Raw genomic sequence first — 20,110 nt, 5'->3', positions numbered from 1 at the left:
TACGTGTGTGTGTCTACGTGTGTGTGTGTCTACGTGTGTATCTACGTGTGTGTGTCTACGTATGTGTCTACGTGTGAGTGGGTGTCTACGTGTGTGTGTCTACGTGTGTGTGTGTCTACGTGTGTGTGTGTCTACGTGTGTGTGTATCTACGTCTGTGTGTCTACGTGTGTGTGTCTACCTGTGTATGTCTACGTGTGTGTGCGTGTCTACGTGTGTGTGTCTACGTGTGTGTGTCTACGTGTATGTGTTTCTACGTGTGTGTGTGTCTACGTGTGTGTGTGTCTACGTCTGTGTGTCTACGTGTGTGTGTCTACCTGTGTGTGTCTACGTGTGTGTGCGTGTCTACGTGTGTGTGTCTACGTGTGTGTCTACGTGTGTCTACCTGTGTGTGTCTACGTGTGTGTGCGTGTCTACGTGTGTGTCTACGTGTGTGTGCGTGTCTACGTGTGTGTCTACGTGTGTGTGTCTACGTGTGTCTACGTGTGTGTGTCTACGTGTGTGTGTCTACGTGTGTGTGTCTACGTGTGTGTCTACGTGTGTGTGTGTGTCTACGTGTGTGTGTCTACGTGTGTCTACGTGTGTGTCTACGTGTGTGTGTCTACGTGTGTGTGCGTGTCTACGTGTGTGTGCGTGTCTACGTGTGTGTCTACGTGTGTGTCTACGTGTGTGTGTCTACGTGTGTGTCTACGTGTGTGTGTGTCTACGTGTGTGTGTGCCTGTGCGTGTCCTGCATGCTGGGGAATGACCCCAACATTCCCCCTCATGCCCTCGTGACCCCTACCTGGGCCGCTGTCGGCTCATAGCCGCTGCGCTGCGGGGGGCCCAGGGGGCCTCGCCTCTGCCCGTGCGTTTGGGGTGGTTTGGAGGAAAGGGGGGGGGGGCGGGGGGAGGGGGTGGGGGCGGGGAGGGGCGCCCGCGGGTTCAGGATTGTCCACAACACGCGACAATGAAAGCAAAACAGCAAATAAACAAAATTAAACAACAACAACAACGACGACAACGAAAGTAAACCAAGCGGAGCGAGCGGCAACTCTGCCTCCATCTTTGCCGGGACTCGGCAAGGATGGACCTGATACGCGCCCGTTGTAAAGCGCGGAATACGCACCGTTATAACGCGAAACGTGCACCGTTATAACGCGAAACGTGCACCGTTATAACGCTAATTGTGCACCTAAACGTGCACTGTTATAAAACGGAACACGCCCCGTTATAACGCGAAACGTGCACCATTATAACGCGAAACGTGCACCGTTATAACGCGAAACGTGCACCGTTATAACGCGGAACACGCCCCGTTATAACGCGAAACGTGCACCGTTATAACGCTAATTGTGCACCTAAACGTGCACTGTTATAAAACGGAACACGCCCCGTTATAACGCTAAACGTGCACCGTTATAACGCGAAACGTGCACCGTTATAAGGCTAAACGTGCACCGTTATAACGCGAAACGTGCACCGTTATAATTTGCAACACGCAGCGTTATGACGCGGTTTTCTGAGGGGTCGATGACGAACTACTTTCTTGAGCTAAGCGGAATGATACAGCAACAGGGCGGGGTACCTTCAGTTCTCTGTCCCGCCATCTCACTGCGTGTGCGCGCGTAGCGCTGCGTATGTCGCCCAACGTTATCGCTGCACCATTTATTTATGGGGAAACTGTTTTCACTTAATGCCGCACTCTTCGGGAAGGCATCTACCGTGAATCTGTTTCGCGTGACCTACTTTTCACCACGACGGCGCTCGTGAATGTTCAGTGCGGTGTGTTACAGGGGTTCGTGTCGAACTTGGGCCCCCCAGGTCTAACGCAGGCAGAGGGCACATTGACCATGAACATCTTGCAGCGTTGGTTTCACGCGAGGTTAACTCTGCTGAGTGAATGTCGAAACGGGTTCAATGCCCGTTGAAACGATGCACTCCCAGAGGGCCGTGTCGCTGATGGGATGCGTGACACACACAAACGCGAAAAAAAGTTCGCGTTTGTTTTATTTGATGTGGAAGGTTGAGAGACGTGGAGGGGCATCGTCTGGTTATTTAAATTGACGGTGTGAATGGTTGCGTGATGTTTACGCTGAAGTGAGAAAGCACCTGGGTTGGTTCAGGTTGGAAGCGGGGAGGGAGGGAGGGGGGGGGGGGCTGATTGAAGGGATGGAAATTGAGGATTTGGTGGCGAAACTCGCTCCCACTCCACGCTCAAAGAGGCCGCGCCGGGCCGCACCTGCACAGCTGCTGCGCGCGCACGCCCAGGTGTGCAACTCTTTCACCAAAGACAAAGGTCTCCCAGGTAGCTGCACGTGAGTTTCTGGGGCAAGTGCTGTTAGCGACCACCGATTAAGGCAGGGTAGCCAAAAACACACCCGACCGGCTTTGTTGTCCCGAGTGGCAATGTTTAAACAGGCACCAGGTACTAATTTGAGGCCGAGTCGACCTAGGGGAGGCCCAGGAATGGTTGAGATTATCTTTACTGGTGTTGGCCATGAGCGGGAATTTAACTCAGGTTGCCGGGTTCGTAGCGCAGCATAGCGCTAACAGCTACTCTACCACCCCATACATAGACACGTGCCTGTACGCGTGCATGTACGCATGTATGCTGAAGTTCTTTCGCACCGTACGTAGCCAACTGTACCAATTGGAGGTGTATAGACATAACACATGGATGGATACACGTAACTTCGATACATCTACAACAACAACCGCCATTCGCCACTAAGTGGCGGTGACGTCACCAAGTGGCGGTGACGTCACCACAACGCTTGTGCCAGGCCATGTGCACCTTGAGGCCACGTGACGTGTCGAACGCCCGCTGACAGGAGGTCACGGGGCAGACCCAGGTGCCACGGGTCGACTGACTGAGATGACTGGCTGATGCACCACCTGTGCCCCCTACTGTGCCAACCTGCTGTGCTTTAGCCACCCGGCGCTCCGCTCGTTGTTGTGAGCGTCGCTCCTCCGCCCTCCGTTGTTGTTGGAGGGCGACTGCCTCCATCTGCCCAGTAGCGTCCTTCACGAGCCTCCTCCACAGAGGCCGATCTTGACACCGCTGGTACCAGTTATCGGCAAGTCCACTCAGCTCCACGTCCTCCTGTACCACATCACTCCATCTCTTCTCTAGCCCGTGCCGCGCCCGTTTAGCCCCCTCGATCCGGCCGAACAAAAGCTGTTTCGGCATGCGGTGGCTGGACATGCGGGCCACATGACCCAGCCAACGCAGCCTTGCCTGCCGGAGGAGCTCACCGATGGGACATTGCCCAGATCTTTCAAGGATTTGTGAGCTCCTCACACAATCCAGCCTGGTTAAACCCAGGATGGATCGTAGGCAGGCTAGCCTAAATGTTTCTAACCGGCGAAGATGTTCCATTAGGGGGGTCCACGTTTCGCAAGCGTAGAGAAGGGAGGGAATGACCGTGGCCGAGAAGACCTGAAGCTTAGTGGGGAGCGACAGACCAGGTCGCTTCCACATAGCGTTACGCAACCGATTCAAAGATTGCCGCTCGACTGATTCGGAGTGAGACCTCTGCTGTTAAACTGGAGCCGGTCATAAGCACACTGCCCAGGTATGAGAAACTCTCCACTCTCCACAACTGCCCCATCACCGATTGGGAGTTGGGGGTGGAGTGTCCGATGGTACAAAATACCCAGGCAGGTGCTTAGTTTTGGTGGGGCTGATGGTAAGGCCCCATCTCTTAGTGGCACGCTCCGGTCTCAGCAGCAGCGTCTCCAACTCCTCTGAATGAGCAGCTATTATCAAATCATCGGCATACATAACGTGGTTGAGCAATAGGGAGCCATCCCTTGACCGCACCCGGGCATCGATCAGCCTCCCATTATATCTGTACCATATGGAGATTCCCCCGGTACAGCTATTGAAGGCTTCACGAACTACGTGGCTAAAATAGATGTTAAATAAGATGGGAGCCCGAAGACATCCCTGTCGCACCCCAAGGTGTACAGGGAATGGCTCTGACTCCCGGCCATGTAGTTTTACCCGGGCCCGCTCACCATCATGAAGGTCACTAATGATCGTGAGCAGAGGGTCAGGTACTCCAAAAGCACGAAGAACAACCCAGAGCCCAGGCCTACTGATGGTATCATAGGCCTTGACCAGGTCAATAAAGCAGAGATGTAGGTCTTGTTGGAATTCCCTACACCTCTGCTGTAGCAGACGGACAGAAAATATGGCATCTGTGCAGGACCGCCCTTTCCTGAAACCGCATTGGGGCTCCGCAAGCCTCTCCTCAGCGTGCCTGGCGAGGCGATGTTGAATAATCCTTGCCAGGACCTTTCCCGGCACACTGAGGCGTGAGATGCCCCTGTAGTTGTTACAGTCTGTGCGGTCCCCCTTCTTAAAGAGGGGGACCACCAGGGCATCCTTCCAATCCTGCGGAACCTGTCCAGTGGTCCAGACTGTTGTTATGATGTCATATAGGGCAGTCTGTGCACAAACGCCACCCTCCCTCAGCATTTCGCTTGGGAGATCATCTCTACCCGATACATCCACGCACACAAACACACGGGCACGCAGCCTCTCACTCTTGACGGCCTTTCTCTGGCGTGACCCCTACCCTCCATCTCGACCCCTCCCCTTGACCTCTAGACCCCTCCCCTTGAACTCTCCCATCTCCCCAAAACTCTCTCACCGTTCCTTAAACCCATCCCCTTTCCCTCGACCCTCCAACATCTTCATCTTGAACTCTCTCGTTCCCTTCAAAACCTTTCTCCCGTCTATTGACCCCCATCCCCTTGACCCTCTCCTACCCCCCTCTCTCAGCCCCTCCCCCCAGCCCCGCCCCCCTACCTGTTTGTGAGCCGCGCTGCGCCCCGCTTCCTCCTGGGCGAGTGCGAGGTCCCGCTCGGAGGTGGCGCTCGCGCTCTGGCGCAGAGCCTCCTCCAGCTCCTCGATTCGCTCCTCGCGGCGGCGCAGTGCATCCTAGGGGGGGGGCGGTCGAGGTTGTGGTGGTGGTGATGGTGGTGGTGATGGTGGTGGTGGGGAGCGGTGGTGTAGCGGTTAGCGCGCCATGCTACGAATGCCGGCGACCCGAATTGGACTCCCGCACACGGCCACCAACACGAGTGACGATTATCTGAACCGGTCCTGTGCCTCCCCTAGGTCGACTCGGCCTCAAATGAGTACCTGGTGCGGTGTGTAGTAAACAACGCCACTAGGGAGACAAAGGCGGTCGGCGTGGTGCTGGCCACCCATCCCCCCCATGTGCCGTGTCGGCCTTCATAGGTGTTACTCGCTAACAGCACTTGGCTCAACCGTCTGTTCAGGCTAAACGGGGGATCTTTGCCTTTGGAAGTGATGATCGTGACGGTGGTGGTGGTGATGGTGGCAATGATGGTAATGATGGTGATCCAGAGATGATGGTGGTGCAGATAGTGATCCAGAGGAGATGGTGGTGGTGTAGTGACATTATTCTGATGGTGGTTGTGACGATGATCCCAACGTTTTATCGTGACCGAGATGATATCAGCTGTGCAATCATTAATTCCATTAATTGGGGTAATCATGATGACAGCGACAATTATCGCGATCATGATAATCAAGATGACCTTCATCAACAAATTGACACTGCATGTCCATGCCCGAACGAATGCGACCATGCCCTGCCACGTGGCATACCCCGCCCCCCCACCCCGCAGCCTCCACGTGCCCTTCCCTGCACGCGCCGTGCCCCGAGGCTACTCCAGCCCCTTGTAAACATCTCGAACACGTTTTCTGAATCTCGGCACCACGGGCTGCCCCCATGTCTCCTCGTTGCAGGCTGAGATACTGGACTCATTTACTCCGTCAGACACGGTGGGGGTGCTGGCGCGGGGGGGGGGGATGAATGTAGTTGGAGTTGGGGGGGCTGTGGGGGGCGGGCAAGGGGTCAGCTCTGGGGTGGATGGGGGGGCGTCTGTATTGTCATTCCATTGCGTTGGGGGGGTGCACACTCTTGTCACGGGGAATCTAAGTCCGCTTTCATCAAGGGACCCCCCCCCCTCGAATCAGCGAGTGGATGAGGCCACTCCACACAGAGCCAGCGCCATTACCGCACTCGCCCGCAACCCCATCCATCACGGGGATACTAAATCCTCCATCAACACGTGTACCATCACCACCTACACTACCACGTGTACCATCACCACCAGCACGTGTACCATCACCACCTACACCACCACCACGTGTACCATCACCACCTACACTACCACCACCACGTGCACCATCACCACCTACACCACCACGTGTACCATCACCACCTACACCACCACGTGTACCATCACCACCTACACCACCACGTGTACCATCACCACCTACACTACCACGTGTACCATCACCACCTACACCACCACGTGTACCATCACCACCTACACCACCACGTGTACCATCACCACCTACACCACCACCACGTGTACCATCACCACCTACACCACCATCACGTGTACCATCACTACCTACACCACCACCACGTGTACCATCACCACCTACACTACCACCACCACGTGTACCATCACCACCTACACCACCACCATCACCTCCACCACCATCATTATCACCACCACCACCAAATAATTACCTACTTCGCCATCACCTACACTGAACCACCTGGTGGACACCTTCTCAGGTGTGGTCTCAATGAGTGAGGTCACCTGGTGGACACCTTCCCAGGTGTGGTCTCAATGAGTGAGGTCACCTGGTGGACACCTCAAGTGTGGTCTCAATGAGTGAGGTCACCTGGTGGACACCTTCTCAGGAGTGGTGTCCATGAGTGAGGTCACCTGGTGGACACCTTCTCAGGTGTGGTGTCCATGAGTGAGGTCACCTGGTGGACACCTTCTCAGGAGTGGTGTCCATGAGTGAGGTCACCTGGTGGACACCTTCTCAGGTGTGGTGTCCATGAGTGAGGTCACCTGGTGGACACCTTCTCAGGTGTGGTCTCCATGAGTGAGGTCACATGGTGGACACCTCAGGAGTGGTCTCAATGAGGTCACCTGGTGGACACCTTTTCAGGTGTGGTCTCCATGAGTGAGGTCACATGGTGGACACCTCAGGAGTGGTCTCCATGAGTGAGGTCACCTGGTGGACACCTTCTCAGGTGTGGTCTCAATGAGTGAAGTCACCTGGTGGACACCTTCTCAGGAGTGGTGTCCATGAGTGAGGTCACCTGGAGGACACCTTCTCAGGAGTGGTCTCCATGAGTGAGGTCACCTGGTGGACACCTCAGGTGTGGTGTCCATGAGTGAGGTCACCTGGTGGACACCTTCTCAGGAGTGGTGTCCATGAGTGAGGTCACCTGGTGGACACCTTCTCAGGTGTGGTGTCCATGAGTGAGGTCACCTGGTGGACACCTCAGGTGTGGTGTCCATGAGTGAGGTCACCTGGTGGACACCTCAGGTGTGGTGTCCATGAGTGAGGTCACCTGGTGGACACCTTCTCAGGAGTGGTGTCCATAAGTGAGGTCACCTGGTGGACACCTTCTCAGGTGTGGTGTCCATGAGTGAGGTCACCTGGTGGACACCTCAGGTGTGGTGTCCATGAGTGAGGTCACCTGGTGGACACCTTCTTAGGAGTGGTGTCCATGAGTGAGGTCACCTGGTGGACACCTTCTCAGGTGTGGTGTCCATGAGTGAGGTCACCTGGTGGACACCTCAGGTGTGGTGTCCATGAGTGAGGTCACCTGGTGGACACCTCAGGAGTGGTCTCCATGAGTGAGGTCCCGTGGTGGACACCTTCTCAGGAGTGGTGTCCATGAGTGAGGTCACCTGGTGGACACCTTCTCAGTTGTGGTCTCACCTGGAGTAGCTGAGGGCTCTCGCCTGGAACGTTCTCTCTCCTCCTGGGGTCCTCCTGCACTCCTCGTCGCTTCTCCACTTGGTCCCTTTGCTTCAGGTTGGAGCTCTTCTTGTTCTGCTCTTTCAACAGCCTGCAGGCACACAAAGTGTGCACATGGTGCGACCACGTGACTCTCACAACAGCGAGCAGAGCGCCGGGCACAGTTGGGAGCGCAGTTGGGTGCATCTGCCCGTGCGGTGTGTCAAAATAAGTACCCAGGGAGACAAAGGCGGCCGGACGCAGTATTGAACACACCACGCCCTTCGTTCGCTGAGAGTCAGGGTGAGTCTGTGAGGGTCTCTGTGAGTCTGTGTGAGTCTGTGTGAGTCTGTGAAGGTCTCTGTGAGTCTGTGTGAGTCTGTGAGGGTATGTGGGCATCTGTGTGAGTCTGTGAGGGTCTCTGTGAGTCTGTGTGAGTCTGTGTGAGTCTGTGAAGGTCTCTGTGAGTCTGTGTGAGTCTGTGAGGGTATGTGGGAGTCTGTGTGAGTCTGTGTGAGTCTGTGAGGGTATGTGAGAGTCTGTGTGAGTCTGTGTGAGTCTGTGAGAGTCTTTGTGAGTCTGTGTGAGTCTGTGAGTGTATGTGAGCTCCTGTGTGAGTCTGTGTGAGTCTGTGTGAGTTTGTGAGAGTCTTCGTGAGTCTGCGTGGGTCTGTGTGGATCTGTGAGGGTATGTGTGAGTCTGTGTGAGTCTGTGAGAGTCTGTGTGAGTTTGTGTGAGTCTGTGAGAGTCTGTGAGAGTCTGTGTGAGTCTGTGAGAGTCTGTGAGGGTCTGTGTGAGTGTGTGTGAGTCTGTGTAAGTCTGTGTGAGTCTGTGTGAGTCTGTGTGTGTGTCTGTCTGAGTCTGTGTGAGTCTATGAGGGTTTGTGTGAGTCTGTGTGAGTCTGTGTGAGTCTGTGAGAGCCTGTGTGAGGGTCTGTGTGAGTTTGTGTGAGTCTGTGAGAGTCTGTGTGAGTCTGTGAGAGTCTGTGTGAGTCTGTGTGAGTCTGTGAGAGTCTGTGAGAGTCTGTGAGGGTCTGTGTGAGTCTGTGTGAGTTTGTGAGAGTCTGTGAGAGTCTGTGGGGGTCTGTATGAGTCCGTGTGAGTCTGTGAGGGTCTGTGAGAGTCTGTGAGGGTCTGTGTGAGTCTGTGTGAGTCTGTGAGGGTCTGTGTGAGTCTGTATGAGTCTGTGTGAGTCTGTGAGAGTCTAAGTGAGTCTGTGTGAGTCTGTGTGAGTCTGTGAGAGTCTGTGAGGGTCTGTGTGAGTCTGTGAGGGTCTGTGTGAGTCTGTGTGAGTCTGTGAGAGTCTGTGAGGGTCTGTGAGAGTCTGTGAGAGTCTGTGAGGGTCTGTGTGAGTCTGTGTGAGTTTGTGAGAGTCTGTGAGAGTCTGTGAGGGTCTGTATGAGTCCGTGTGAGTCTGTGAGGGTCTGTGAGAGTCTGTGAGAGTCTGTGTGAGTCTGTGTGAGTCTGTGAGGGTCTGTGTGAGTCTGTATGAGTCTGTATGAGTCTGTGTGAGTCTGTGAGAGTCTAAGTGAGTCTGTGTGAGTCTGTGTGAGTCTGTGAGAGTCTGTGAGGGTCTGTGTGAGTCTGTGAGTGTCTGTGTGAGTCTGTGAGAGTCTGTGAGGGTCTGTGAGAGTCTGTGTGAGTCTGTGTGAGTCTGGAATTGAATTTCAAGCCCCGCTGGGCGGTGAGGTTCCTGCAATCGGAGATTGCAGTCGAGGTGGGGGGGGGATAACGGGGGGGGGAGAGGGGGAGGGGTCAATGCCTCCTGGTGGCTCCCAACCTCCCCCCCCCCCCACAACGCTGCCCCGAGGCTGCGAGATACAACTGTGGTGATAATGAAACACGGACTGAGGAATTGACCGACCATCCCAGCTGTTGCAGGATCCTCCTGAACGTACATACACACGTGATTGGGCATCGTTGTGCTCAGGAATGTCCACTAATTAATTTCTGTAATACAGTGGCGAATATTTGAACCGGTCGTGGGAATCCGCTGCGTCGACGAAACCTGAAATGTACACCCCGTGCCGTGGAGTAAACATCGACACCGGGGAGACAAAGGCGGTCGGGAGTGATCTCGGCCACACTGCTCCCTCGTGCGTCGTGTCGGCATTCACAGATGCTGCTCGCTGACAGCACTTGCCCCAAAGTACGTGAAGACTTCACGAAGGATCTTTGTATTTGTATGTACGGCACAAGAGGTGACCTGGGTCAAACAAATGACAAAGGCGAACTCGCTCCAGAGAATTTAAATCCAACAATTCACTTTGGCTTCTCCCCCTCCTTCCTCCTGCCCCCCCCCCCCTCTAACCGCACAGCTGCTTCCATTTCCCCGCAGCAGCCGCGGCATTCTGGCCGAGTGGCGGTCGCATTACCCCGCAGTGGCTCTCGGGCGGCCCGCGGCGCGGAGCCCCCCCAGGGCAACCACGGGGAGTGTGGGGGGGGGGCTGTGTGGTGGGTGTGCTGTGTGGTGGGTGTGCTGTGTGGTGAGTGTGCTGTGTGGTGGGTGTGCTGTGTGGTGGGTGTGCTGTGTGGTGAGTGCTGTGTGGTGGGTGTGCTGTGTGGTGGGTGTGCTGTGTGGTGGGTGTGCTGTGTGGTGAGTGTGTTGTGTGGTGGGTGTGCTGTGTGGTGGGTGTGCTGTGTGGTGAGTGTGTTGTGTGGTGAGTGTGCTGTGTGGTGGGTGTGCTGTGTGGTGAGTGTGCTGTGTGGTGAGTGTGCTGTGTGGTGAGTGTGTTGTGTGGTGAGTGTGCTGTGTGGTGGGTGTGCTGTGTGGTGGGTGTGCTGTGTGATGAGTGTGCTGTGTGGTGAGTGTGCTGTGTGGTGAGTGTGTTGTGTGGTGGGTGTGCTGTGTGGTGGGTGTGCTGTGTGGTGAGTGTGCTGTGTGGTGGGTGTGCTGTGTGGTGGGTGTGCTGTGTGGTGGGTGTGCTGTGTGGTGAGTGTGCTGTGTGGTGGGTGTGCTGTGTGGTGGGTGTGCTGTGTGGTGAGTGCTGTGTGGTGAGTGTGCTGTGGTGAGTGTGCTGTGTGGTGAGTGTGCTGTGTGGTGAGTGTGCTGTGTGGTGGGTGTGCTGTGTGGTGGGTGTGCTGTGTGGTGAGTGTGCTGTGTGGTGGGTGTGCTGTGTGGTGGGTGTGCTGTGTGGTGAGTGCTGTGTGGTGAGTGTGCTGTGGTGAGTGTGCTGTGTGGTGGGTGTGCTGTGTGGTGGGTGTGCTGTGGTGGGTGTGCTGTGTGGTGAGTGTGCTGTGTGGTGGGTGTGCTGTGTGGTGAGTGTGCTGTGTGGTGGGTGTGCTGTGTGGTGGGTGTGCTGTGTGGTGGGTGTGCTGTGTGGTGAGTGTGCTGTGTGGTGAGTGTGCTGTGTGGTGGGTGTGCTGTGTGGTGAGTGTGCTGTGTGGTGAGTGTGGTGTGTGGTGAGTGTGCTGTGTGGTGGGTGTGCTGTGTGGTGAATGTGCTGTGTGGTGGGTGTGCTGTGTGGTGAGTGTGCTGTGTGGTGGGTGTGCTGTGGTGAGTGCAAGTCAATATGGAGCGCCGCTGTTCATTCCCTCGCCTGGTACACAGGAAGTCGTGGGTTCGATCCCGACCCTGACCTCTGCTGCTGTGTATTTGGAGTTTCCGTGTCTCTCTCTGCCCGTGGTCGCGTGGATTTTTCTTCTGGCCCTTCGGTTTTCCCCTCCACATTTAGAATCAACGTCACACGTTTAGAGTATTTGGCTGCTATAAATTTCCACGTGATAAGCCACGCCGTTGAGCTATCATTTGTGGGCACGTCGCTTCTTAAAAAGATCTATATAGCTCAGTGGGCCTCATCTGGTAAAATAGAAAAATAGTTTTAATGCAGTGAGTGTGGTGTGCTGAGTGTATGTGGTTAGGGTGTATCCTGTGGTGGTGGTAGTGGTTCTGATGTTGGTGGTGGTAGTGGCTCGTGTTTGGTGACTGTGGTGGAGGTTGAAGTTGATGACGATAGTGGCGAGGTTGATCTTGATCGTGGTGGTGGTGGTGATTGTGAACTTGTTGATGTTGCTGTTGATGGTAGCGATGGCACCGTGGAGAGGGGGGGGGTGGTGAGGGGTTGTGGGGGAGGGACGGGGGGAGGGGTCCGCTCTCCTCTGACTTCTCCTGTCACCCCCTCCCTCTCCTCCTGCTCCTGCTCCCTGCTCCCTGCTCTCTGCTGCGCCCGTAATTGTTTCCTGCAATTTTGAGAGCGAGATGTGGGTAGGAGCGGCCGCTCATAAAATCAAACCCCACTCGCGCTCCGGGCCAAGGGGTTGGCAGAGAGAAAGGCGGGGGGAGAGATGGAGATGGGAGAGGAGCTAGAGAGGGAGGAGAGAAGAGGAGAGAGAGATGGGGAGAGAGGGGGAGGAGAAGGGAGCGGTGAGAGGAGGGAGGAGATGGTGGGAGAGAGGGGGGAGAGAGGAAAGAGAGGGGAGAGGAGACTGGAGAGAGGAGAAATGGGACAGGCTGGGGCCGGTGAGGTGGGGGGCACTGCTCATTGTTGGTTGGGGGGGGGCGCTCGATAGAAAGTGGCCCCTGGGAAGGAACCAGATTGGGGGATACTGGGCAAGGGGATGGAGGGGAAGGGAGGAGGGGGTGCACGGGGGATAGGGGTGGGGGGGGGGGGTTAGATGGAGGGATGGGAGAGGGTGGCCGAGAGGGTGAGGGGTGACCCCGAGGGTGTGCACTGACCTGGGAGAGAGACTGTCCGCGGCGCGTCGGGCAAGGACGGAGAGAGCAGAGATACGTGCAGACGCGTATGGCGGGTTTGGTTTCAAAGCGCAGAGCAACGTTATCCGGTTAACAATCACCACTGAATCGATCTCATAATCACAATTCACTTCGTTTATCCAGGAGAGCCACACTGCGTCGTCGCAGTCGTTTTCAGCAGGGTCCTACTGCTGCTTTGGAGTTTCTATTTGAAGAAGTGTTCAGCCGATTAGTGATGAATGTGTTTATTATTATTATTATACCACGTGGGAGGGAACCGGAGCACCTGGAGAAACCCCACGCCACGCGCGAGAGGGCAACGCTCTATCCCCGTACAGATGGAAACAGATGGAGATTAATCCACACTTTGCTGTACCGCCTTCTCCTGGCGAGTCAGGTTATTGCACCTCCTCGAGGCCCACGGGAAGGGAGTTTTGCAATATTCGTGCGGTGATGCACCAACCCTCACTGCTGCCTCCACAGCGCTGAGTCACAGACAGCCACGTGCAGCGTGGCCACCATCACCACCATCACCGCCACCACCGCCACCACCACCGTCACCACCTCCACCACCACTGGGCTAAGCGATTGAGTGCGTGACGTGAAATTGTGAGGTTCGTGCTAAATCTCAAAGTAACGCTCGGAGAGACTCAGCTCATTAAATGAGATTCGGCTAATTAATTTAAACTGAGACACCGCTAATTGACAATCGACTCAAGTCTGGACCCCTCACCCCAGGCCCCCCCCCCGATCCCTCCACTAAGACTCCGATAGGCAGCTGCTCTGGGTAAGGGTAATGGGAAGTGCCACTCGCAAAATTCCACCCAAATGAAGGTCAAATTCTTTCTTTATTGTACATTCCGGCTCCCTCCCGGCTCCCACCCACACCCTCACCCTGCATCTGAGCCCCCTGTTTGACGTCATCGTCATCACTAGCTGTCATGATCTATCCACTGCTGGATGAAGCAATTCCCCAAGCCGTCGTCATCTCTCACGACGCTACGATGCGACAAACTGAAGGCAGTCACGGAACCTAAGCTCCGGTCACTCCGCGATGTGACGACGCACGTGACAACCCCTCTGTGACATCACCCCCTCCCCGTGACATCGCTCCGAGAACATGACCCCCCACCCCCGCGCCTCCCCCTCCCCGCTCCGTGACATGACCCCCACAGCATGACCCCCGTGACATCGCGATCCCAGTGCGGGCGCGTCCCCGTGGATCGCTGTGAAGGACTCCGATAGAAACCCGGAGCCAGTCCAGAACTCACAACTTCACTCGTCGTGCCACCGCTCCCCACCTCCTCCCACCTCCTCCCACCTCCTCCCACCTCCTCCCGTAACTCTCGCATCTCTGACCCCCCCTTCGCACCGCTCCCGTGCGGTGACTTGGCCCAGCGGTAGCGCGCTCACGGCTCGCTTCACAGATTCGCGGTTCGATTCCAGCGTCCGCCCCTGGTTAATACTGCGGTGTGCGCATTAACCGCGAAAACTGCGGCGACGCGCTTGACTCCCAGTGGACGTTAAAGATCCCGTGACGTCACTCGCAGCGGTAGGCCGCTCTGTGCCGGCGTCACGTTCCAATTATGGAAAAATTACACCGCAAAAATCACTCGAACGGAATCACACACAGCAGCAGTAGCATGGGCAGCAGGAGCAGCAGCAGCATGGGCAGCAGGAACAGCAGCAGCATGGGCAGCAGGAGCAGCAGGAGCAGGAGCAGCAGGAGCAGCAGCAGCATGGGCAGCAGCATCGCCTCCCTACTACTGCGAACACTTGGCAGGACCCTCCTGAACAAAGGAGTCTTGAGAGTCAGTGACGCTTTTTTGGAGGCAAACAAGGGGAATGATAATAACGATGACGACGACGACACTCTACGTGAGAACGTCACCGGCTCTCTGGCAGCCGGGAGGGATCGACAGACGGCCACCTTCAAAGGACGTGCTGGCTGCTAGCGATACACATAGAGACACAATCGTATATCTCCCCCCACTCCCTCGCCCCCCTCTCCCCACATCACCACCACCCCCATCACCACCCCCATCACTACCATCACCACCACCACAATCACCACCCCCCCATCATCACCACAACCCCCACCACCACCACCCCCATCACCACCACATCACCACCACCACATCACCACCACCACAATCACCCCCCCCCCCATCACCACCACAACCCCCATCACCACCACCACCCCCACCACCCCCATCACCACCACAACCCCCATCACCACCACCACCACCACATCACCACCACCCCCATCACCACCACATCACCACCACCCCCATCACCACCACCACCACAACCCCCATCACCACCACATCACCACCACCCCCATCACCACCACATCACCACCACCCCCATCACCACCACATCACCACCACCCCCATCACCACCACCCCCATATCACCACCACCACAACCCCCATCACCACCACATCACCACCACCCCCATCACCACCACATCACCACCACCCCCATCACCACCACATCACCACCACCCCCATCACCACCACAACCCCCATCACCACCACCACATCACCACCACCCCCATCACCACCACATCACCACCACCCCCATCACCACCACATCACCACCACCCCCATATCACTACCACCACAACCCCCATATCACCACCACATCACCACCACCCCCATCACCACCACATCACCACCACCCCCATCACCACCACAACCCCTATCACCACCACCCCATCACCACCACAACCCCTATCACCACCACCACATCACCACCACCCCATCACCACCACAACCCCTATCACCATCACCACCACCACATCACCACCACATCATCACCACCCCCATCACCACCACCCCCATCACCACCACATCACCACCATCCCCATCACCACCCCCATCACCACCACCACATCACCACCACCACCCCCGTGATTACCTCTCGAGCTCCGCTATCCTCGCGTCCTTGTCACGCTCCTCCGCCTCCACGCGGCCCAGCGTGTCGAGGAGGCGCTGCGTCTCGGCGGCCGCGTGCATCGCGCCGGCCCTCTGCTGCTGCTGCTCAGACTCGAGCTGGCGCAGCCGCTCGGCTTGCTCCGGCAGGGAGGCCTCCTCGCCGCCCTGCGCAGCAGCAGCAGCAACGCCCAGCACAATTGCTCACTCGTTCGCTCATTCGCTTGTTCAGTGCCCAGCACAATTATTTATTCACTCAGCGCCCCGCACAATCATTCATTGACTCATTCATTCACAGAGCATTGCGCACTCACTCAGCACACATCTGTTAAGGCCGCAATGCTCATTTAAGGCCAAGGGCAGGTTGTGGACCGGTTCAAACATTAGCCGTGGTCGAGAATCGAACTTGGGTTGGGGGGGTCAAGTTCGTTGCGCAGTGAACTAACCACCACACTACCGCTCCCCGCACACATTTGCACAGCGCCTCTGTCCATCATGGGTGGTGGACTCGAGACGTCTTAAAGGGACACGGTTTGTCATTTAACACGGATCCACCGGAACTGGGGGTCCCGGATCCCCACCTTCAACTCGGCGCCTCGAGGTTCCCTCTAAACTCACCCCCCTCCATCTCTCCTCGTGCTCATTAACCCCGCGAGCTCCCGACAGGCCCTCGTTATCTCTAACGAGCAGGCCAGCGCTAATTGCCAAAGCGTGGAGCCACAGAGGATTGGGGGGGGTGGGGGGGGGCTAATTGCCTCCATCCCTGCACCCCTCCCTCTCCCTCCCTCCAGGATCTCGCATCAGAGGGGACCGCGTTCTGTGCGCGTGACGAGGCGGGGGGCCCCACGGGGAGCGAGGAGAAGCCATGGGATGTGGCTCGGTGGCTTTGGCGGGGCGGCGGCGGTGGTGGGAGGAGAGGTGGTGGGTGGGTGGGTAGGGGGGTATAATGGCCGAGTCGGAGACACTGAGCTTTAAGGATTAAAGTAATTCTCTTTGTGATGCCTACACATTCGTCAGCGACAGTGGGCCTGAATGAGCGGCGGTTCGGGCAATGGCCCTTCTTCACGGCACACGGAGTGCGTGAGTCGAATGCTCCTAGGCCGTGTCCTCCCCAACGCGTTCTTCCGGTCACTTTGGCCGAGGTTTTGACTACCAGACACCGTCCCTGCTGCCCGGGCGCCAGTGACACTCCACTGAACAGCCCACGACGGGCGCGTGAGACAGAGAGGCGAGCGCGTGGATCAGGGATCGAACGCAGGCTACACGGAAGAGCGATTTGACGGCCGGTCGTCAAGACTAATGATGACAGTCGCAGCCAGGCGATGGAGGAACTCGCTGGGGGGAGCAGGAGGAGCAGGTGGCGTGGCGGGAGATGGAGCGATGGAATCGGCTCGCGTGCAGAGGCCGGGCGGATCGCTGCGTGGCGAGGTCGAGGCAGGGTGCGGGGATGAAACGGGACACGCCACGTTGGGCCCAACGCTTTCATCCACGGCTAGAAAGGGTCCATGATGACGATAATAACAACATCAATAACACCACTATACTTGCTGAGACTTGCTCCTCTTCGTCCTCCGTCCTTACATCTCACTGCCCACCCCCCTCACCCCCCCGTTACCCCCCACGTGGGTCGCCTGGCACGCACCTGTGCCTCTTCTTCACCCTCCCCCCGGTACCCTCGGGCACCGCGTTTGAAGTCTGCCCGCGTGGGCCGCGCGTGATTCACATGAGGCAGGTGGCCGTGCCCGAGAAGGCGTTCATCATTCTCCTGGGTTTGGTGATATTAGAAAAATAAATTCCTCTCTTCTAAGGCCGGAGTTATGATTTAGCAACCCCCTCCCCCCGTGTTGTACGTGGGCTGGAGGGAGGGGTGAGAGGGAGGGGGCGCGGTCGCGGGGGGTGTGCGGTGGGGGCTGTGATGACGCCAGTTTTCACAAACAGCCGTGGAGCGACATGAACCAAAAAACGTGAAGCACACAGAGCGGCTGCCTTCATTAGGGAGGCGAGGGTCCCGGTAATGGTGAAGAATATTCGCGAACCGCGCGGCGGTGGCGGCGGTGGCGGCGGCTGCTGCGGAGAAATCACTCGCACATGGTGGACCCCCCCCACCGCCTCCCCCCCCCAATTACCGCCGGGGTGAGGCCGGGTCGCGTCCCCCGTTTCACGTCGAGTTCAAACGCAGCGCCCCGAGCCATGAGCTGGACTCAGCGGGGATCGTTCGGGGGGCCGCCGGAGCACAAAAACCCCCTCCGGGCCCCCCACCTCCGCCACCCCCCCCCCCCCGCCTCCATCACATCGCCGTCACCGTCGTGAGTGGGAGACATCCAGTCGCGAAACGTCGCAGGGTGTCCGGTTGGATCGGGCACGCGGCATCACACACGTGGCATCACATCACACACGTGGCATCACATCACACACGCTGCATAACACACGTACCATCACACACGTGGCATCACACACACGGCATCACACACGTGGCATCACATCACACACGCGGCATCACGCACGTGGCATCACACACGTGGCATCACATCACACGCGCGGCACCACACACGTGGCATCACATCACGCACGCGGCATCACACACACGGCATCACACACGTGGAATCACACCACACACGCGGCATCACATCACGCACGTGGCATCACATCACACACGCGGCATCACACACGTGGCATCACACACGCGGCATCACACACACGGCATCACACAAAGACAAAGGTTCCCTGTATAGCCTCAACAGGTGTTTGAGGCAAGTGCCGTTAGCGAGCACCTACTGATATTTGCACATCGCACCAGGTACTCATTTGAGGCTGCGTCAACCTAAGGGAGGTCCAGGATCGGTTCAGATAATGGTCAGACCATCACACACACCCCACACATCCCACTACGAACATACACCATCACATACACCATCACATACCATCACATACACCATCACATACCATCACATACCATCACAAGCACCATCACATACCATCACATACACCATCACATACCATCACATACATCATCACATACACCATCACATACACCATCACATACACCATCACATACCATCACATACACCATCACGTACACCATCACATACACCATCACAAACACCATCACATACACCATCACATGCACCATCACAAACACCATCACATACCATCACAAACACCATCACATACACCATCACATACATCATCACATACACCATCACAAACACCATCACATACACCATCACATACCATCACATACATCATCACATACCATCACATACCATCACATACACCATCACGTAACAACAACAACAACCGCCATTCGCCACTAAGTGGCGGTGACGTCACCACGACGCTTGTGCCAGGCCATGTGCACCTTGAGGCCACGTGAAGTGTCGAACACCCGCGGGCAGGAGGTCACGGGGCAGACCCAAGTGCCACGGGTCGACTGACTAAGATGACTGGCTGATGCACCACCTGTGCCCCCTACTGTGCCAACCTGCTGTGCTTTAGCCACCCGGCGCTCCGCTCGTTGTTGTGAGCGTCGCTCCTCCGCCCTCCGTTGTTGTTGGAGGGCGACTACCTACAACTGCCCAGTAGCGTCCTTCATGAGCCTCCTCCACTGAGGCCGATCTTGACACCGCTGGTACCAGTCATCGGCAAGTCCACTCAGCTCCACGTCCTCCTGTACCACATCACTCCATCCCTTCTCTAACCCGTGCCGCGCCCGTTTAGCCCCCTCGATCCGGCCGAACAAAAGCTGTTTCGGCATGCGGTGGCTGGGCATGCGGGCTACATGACCCAGCCAACGCAGCTTTGCTTGCCGGAGGAGCTCACCGATGGGACCTTGCCCAGATCTTTCAAAGATTTGTGAGCTCCTCACACAATCCAGCCTGGTTAAACCCAGGATGGATCGTAGGCAGGCTAACCTAAATGTTTCTAACCGGCAAAGATGTTCCATTAGGGGGGTCCACGTTTCGCAAGTGTAGAGAAGGGAGGGAATGACCGTGGCCGAGAAGACCTGAAGCTTAGTGTGGAGCGACAGACCAGGTAGCTTCCACACAGCGTTACGCAACCGATGAAAAGATATTGCCGCTCGACTGATTCAGAGTGAGACCTCTGCTGTTAAACTGGAGCCGGTCATAAGCACACTGCCCAGGTATGGGAAACTCTCCACTCTCTCCACAACTGTCCCATCACCGATTGGGAGTTGTGGGGGTGGAGTGTCCGATGGTACAAAATACCCAGGCAGGTGCTTAGTTTTGGTGGGGCTGATGGTAAGGCCCCATCTCTTAGTGGCATGCTCCAGTCTCAGCAGCAGCGTCTCCAACTCCTCCTCTGAATGAGCAGCTATTACCAAATCATCGGCATACATAACGTGGTTGAGCAATAGGGAGCACACCATCACATACCATCACATACACCATCACATACACCATCACATACCATCACACCATCACACCATCACATACACCATCACATACACCATCACATACACCATCACATACACATCACATACCATCAGAAACACCATCACGAACTCGTGGGTGTTCCGGGGAGGGGTCCCGGGGGACGGGGTGGGAGGAGGGGGGGTCATGGGGGATGGAGCGGCGGGGTAGGTAAAGGGGGGGGTCACAGAGGGGCGGGGCGGGTGGAGGAGGGTTACGGAGGGGCGGGGCTGGTGGATAGGGGGTCACGGGGATGT

At 56.7% G+C, this 20,110-nt stretch overlaps 1 protein-coding gene across 5 annotated transcripts in view; it reads right to left on the bottom strand.

Moving 5' to 3' along the window:
- Positions 1-20,110, bottom strand: part of LOC116942482 (ELKS/Rab6-interacting/CAST family member 1-like) — a 100,776-nt gene that overhangs the window by 47,658 nt on the left and 33,008 nt on the right. For 3 of the 5 annotated variants that reach the window (XR_004402790.2, XR_004402792.2, XM_032954472.2), the window contains 4 exons: positions 15,410-15,591; positions 7,779-7,908; positions 4,797-4,928; positions 783-839 (listed from right to left, as the gene is read on the bottom strand). Coding sequence is in view for 1 of the 5 variants with exons in the window: in XM_032954472.2 (XP_032810363.2) it covers positions 783-839; positions 4,797-4,928; positions 7,779-7,908; positions 15,410-15,591 (501 nt within the window). In the remaining 4 variants the exon portion in view is untranslated. The remainder of the gene's footprint in view (positions 1-782; positions 840-4,796; positions 4,929-7,778; positions 7,909-15,409; positions 15,592-20,110) is intronic. The other 2 variants (XR_004402791.2, XR_004402793.2) reach the window with 1 other exon arrangement.

Source organism: Petromyzon marinus, chromosome 14 (assembly GCF_048934315.1).
Source record: "Petromyzon marinus isolate PM22_M1 ecotype Great Lakes invasive population chromosome 14, UKy_Petmar_22M1.pri1.0, whole genome shotgun sequence".
Taxonomy (NCBI): domain Eukaryota; kingdom Metazoa; phylum Chordata; class Hyperoartia; order Petromyzontiformes; family Petromyzontidae; genus Petromyzon; species Petromyzon marinus.
Note: the sequence above shows the minus strand (reverse complement) of the source record. Positions and strands in the feature narration are given on the sequence as shown.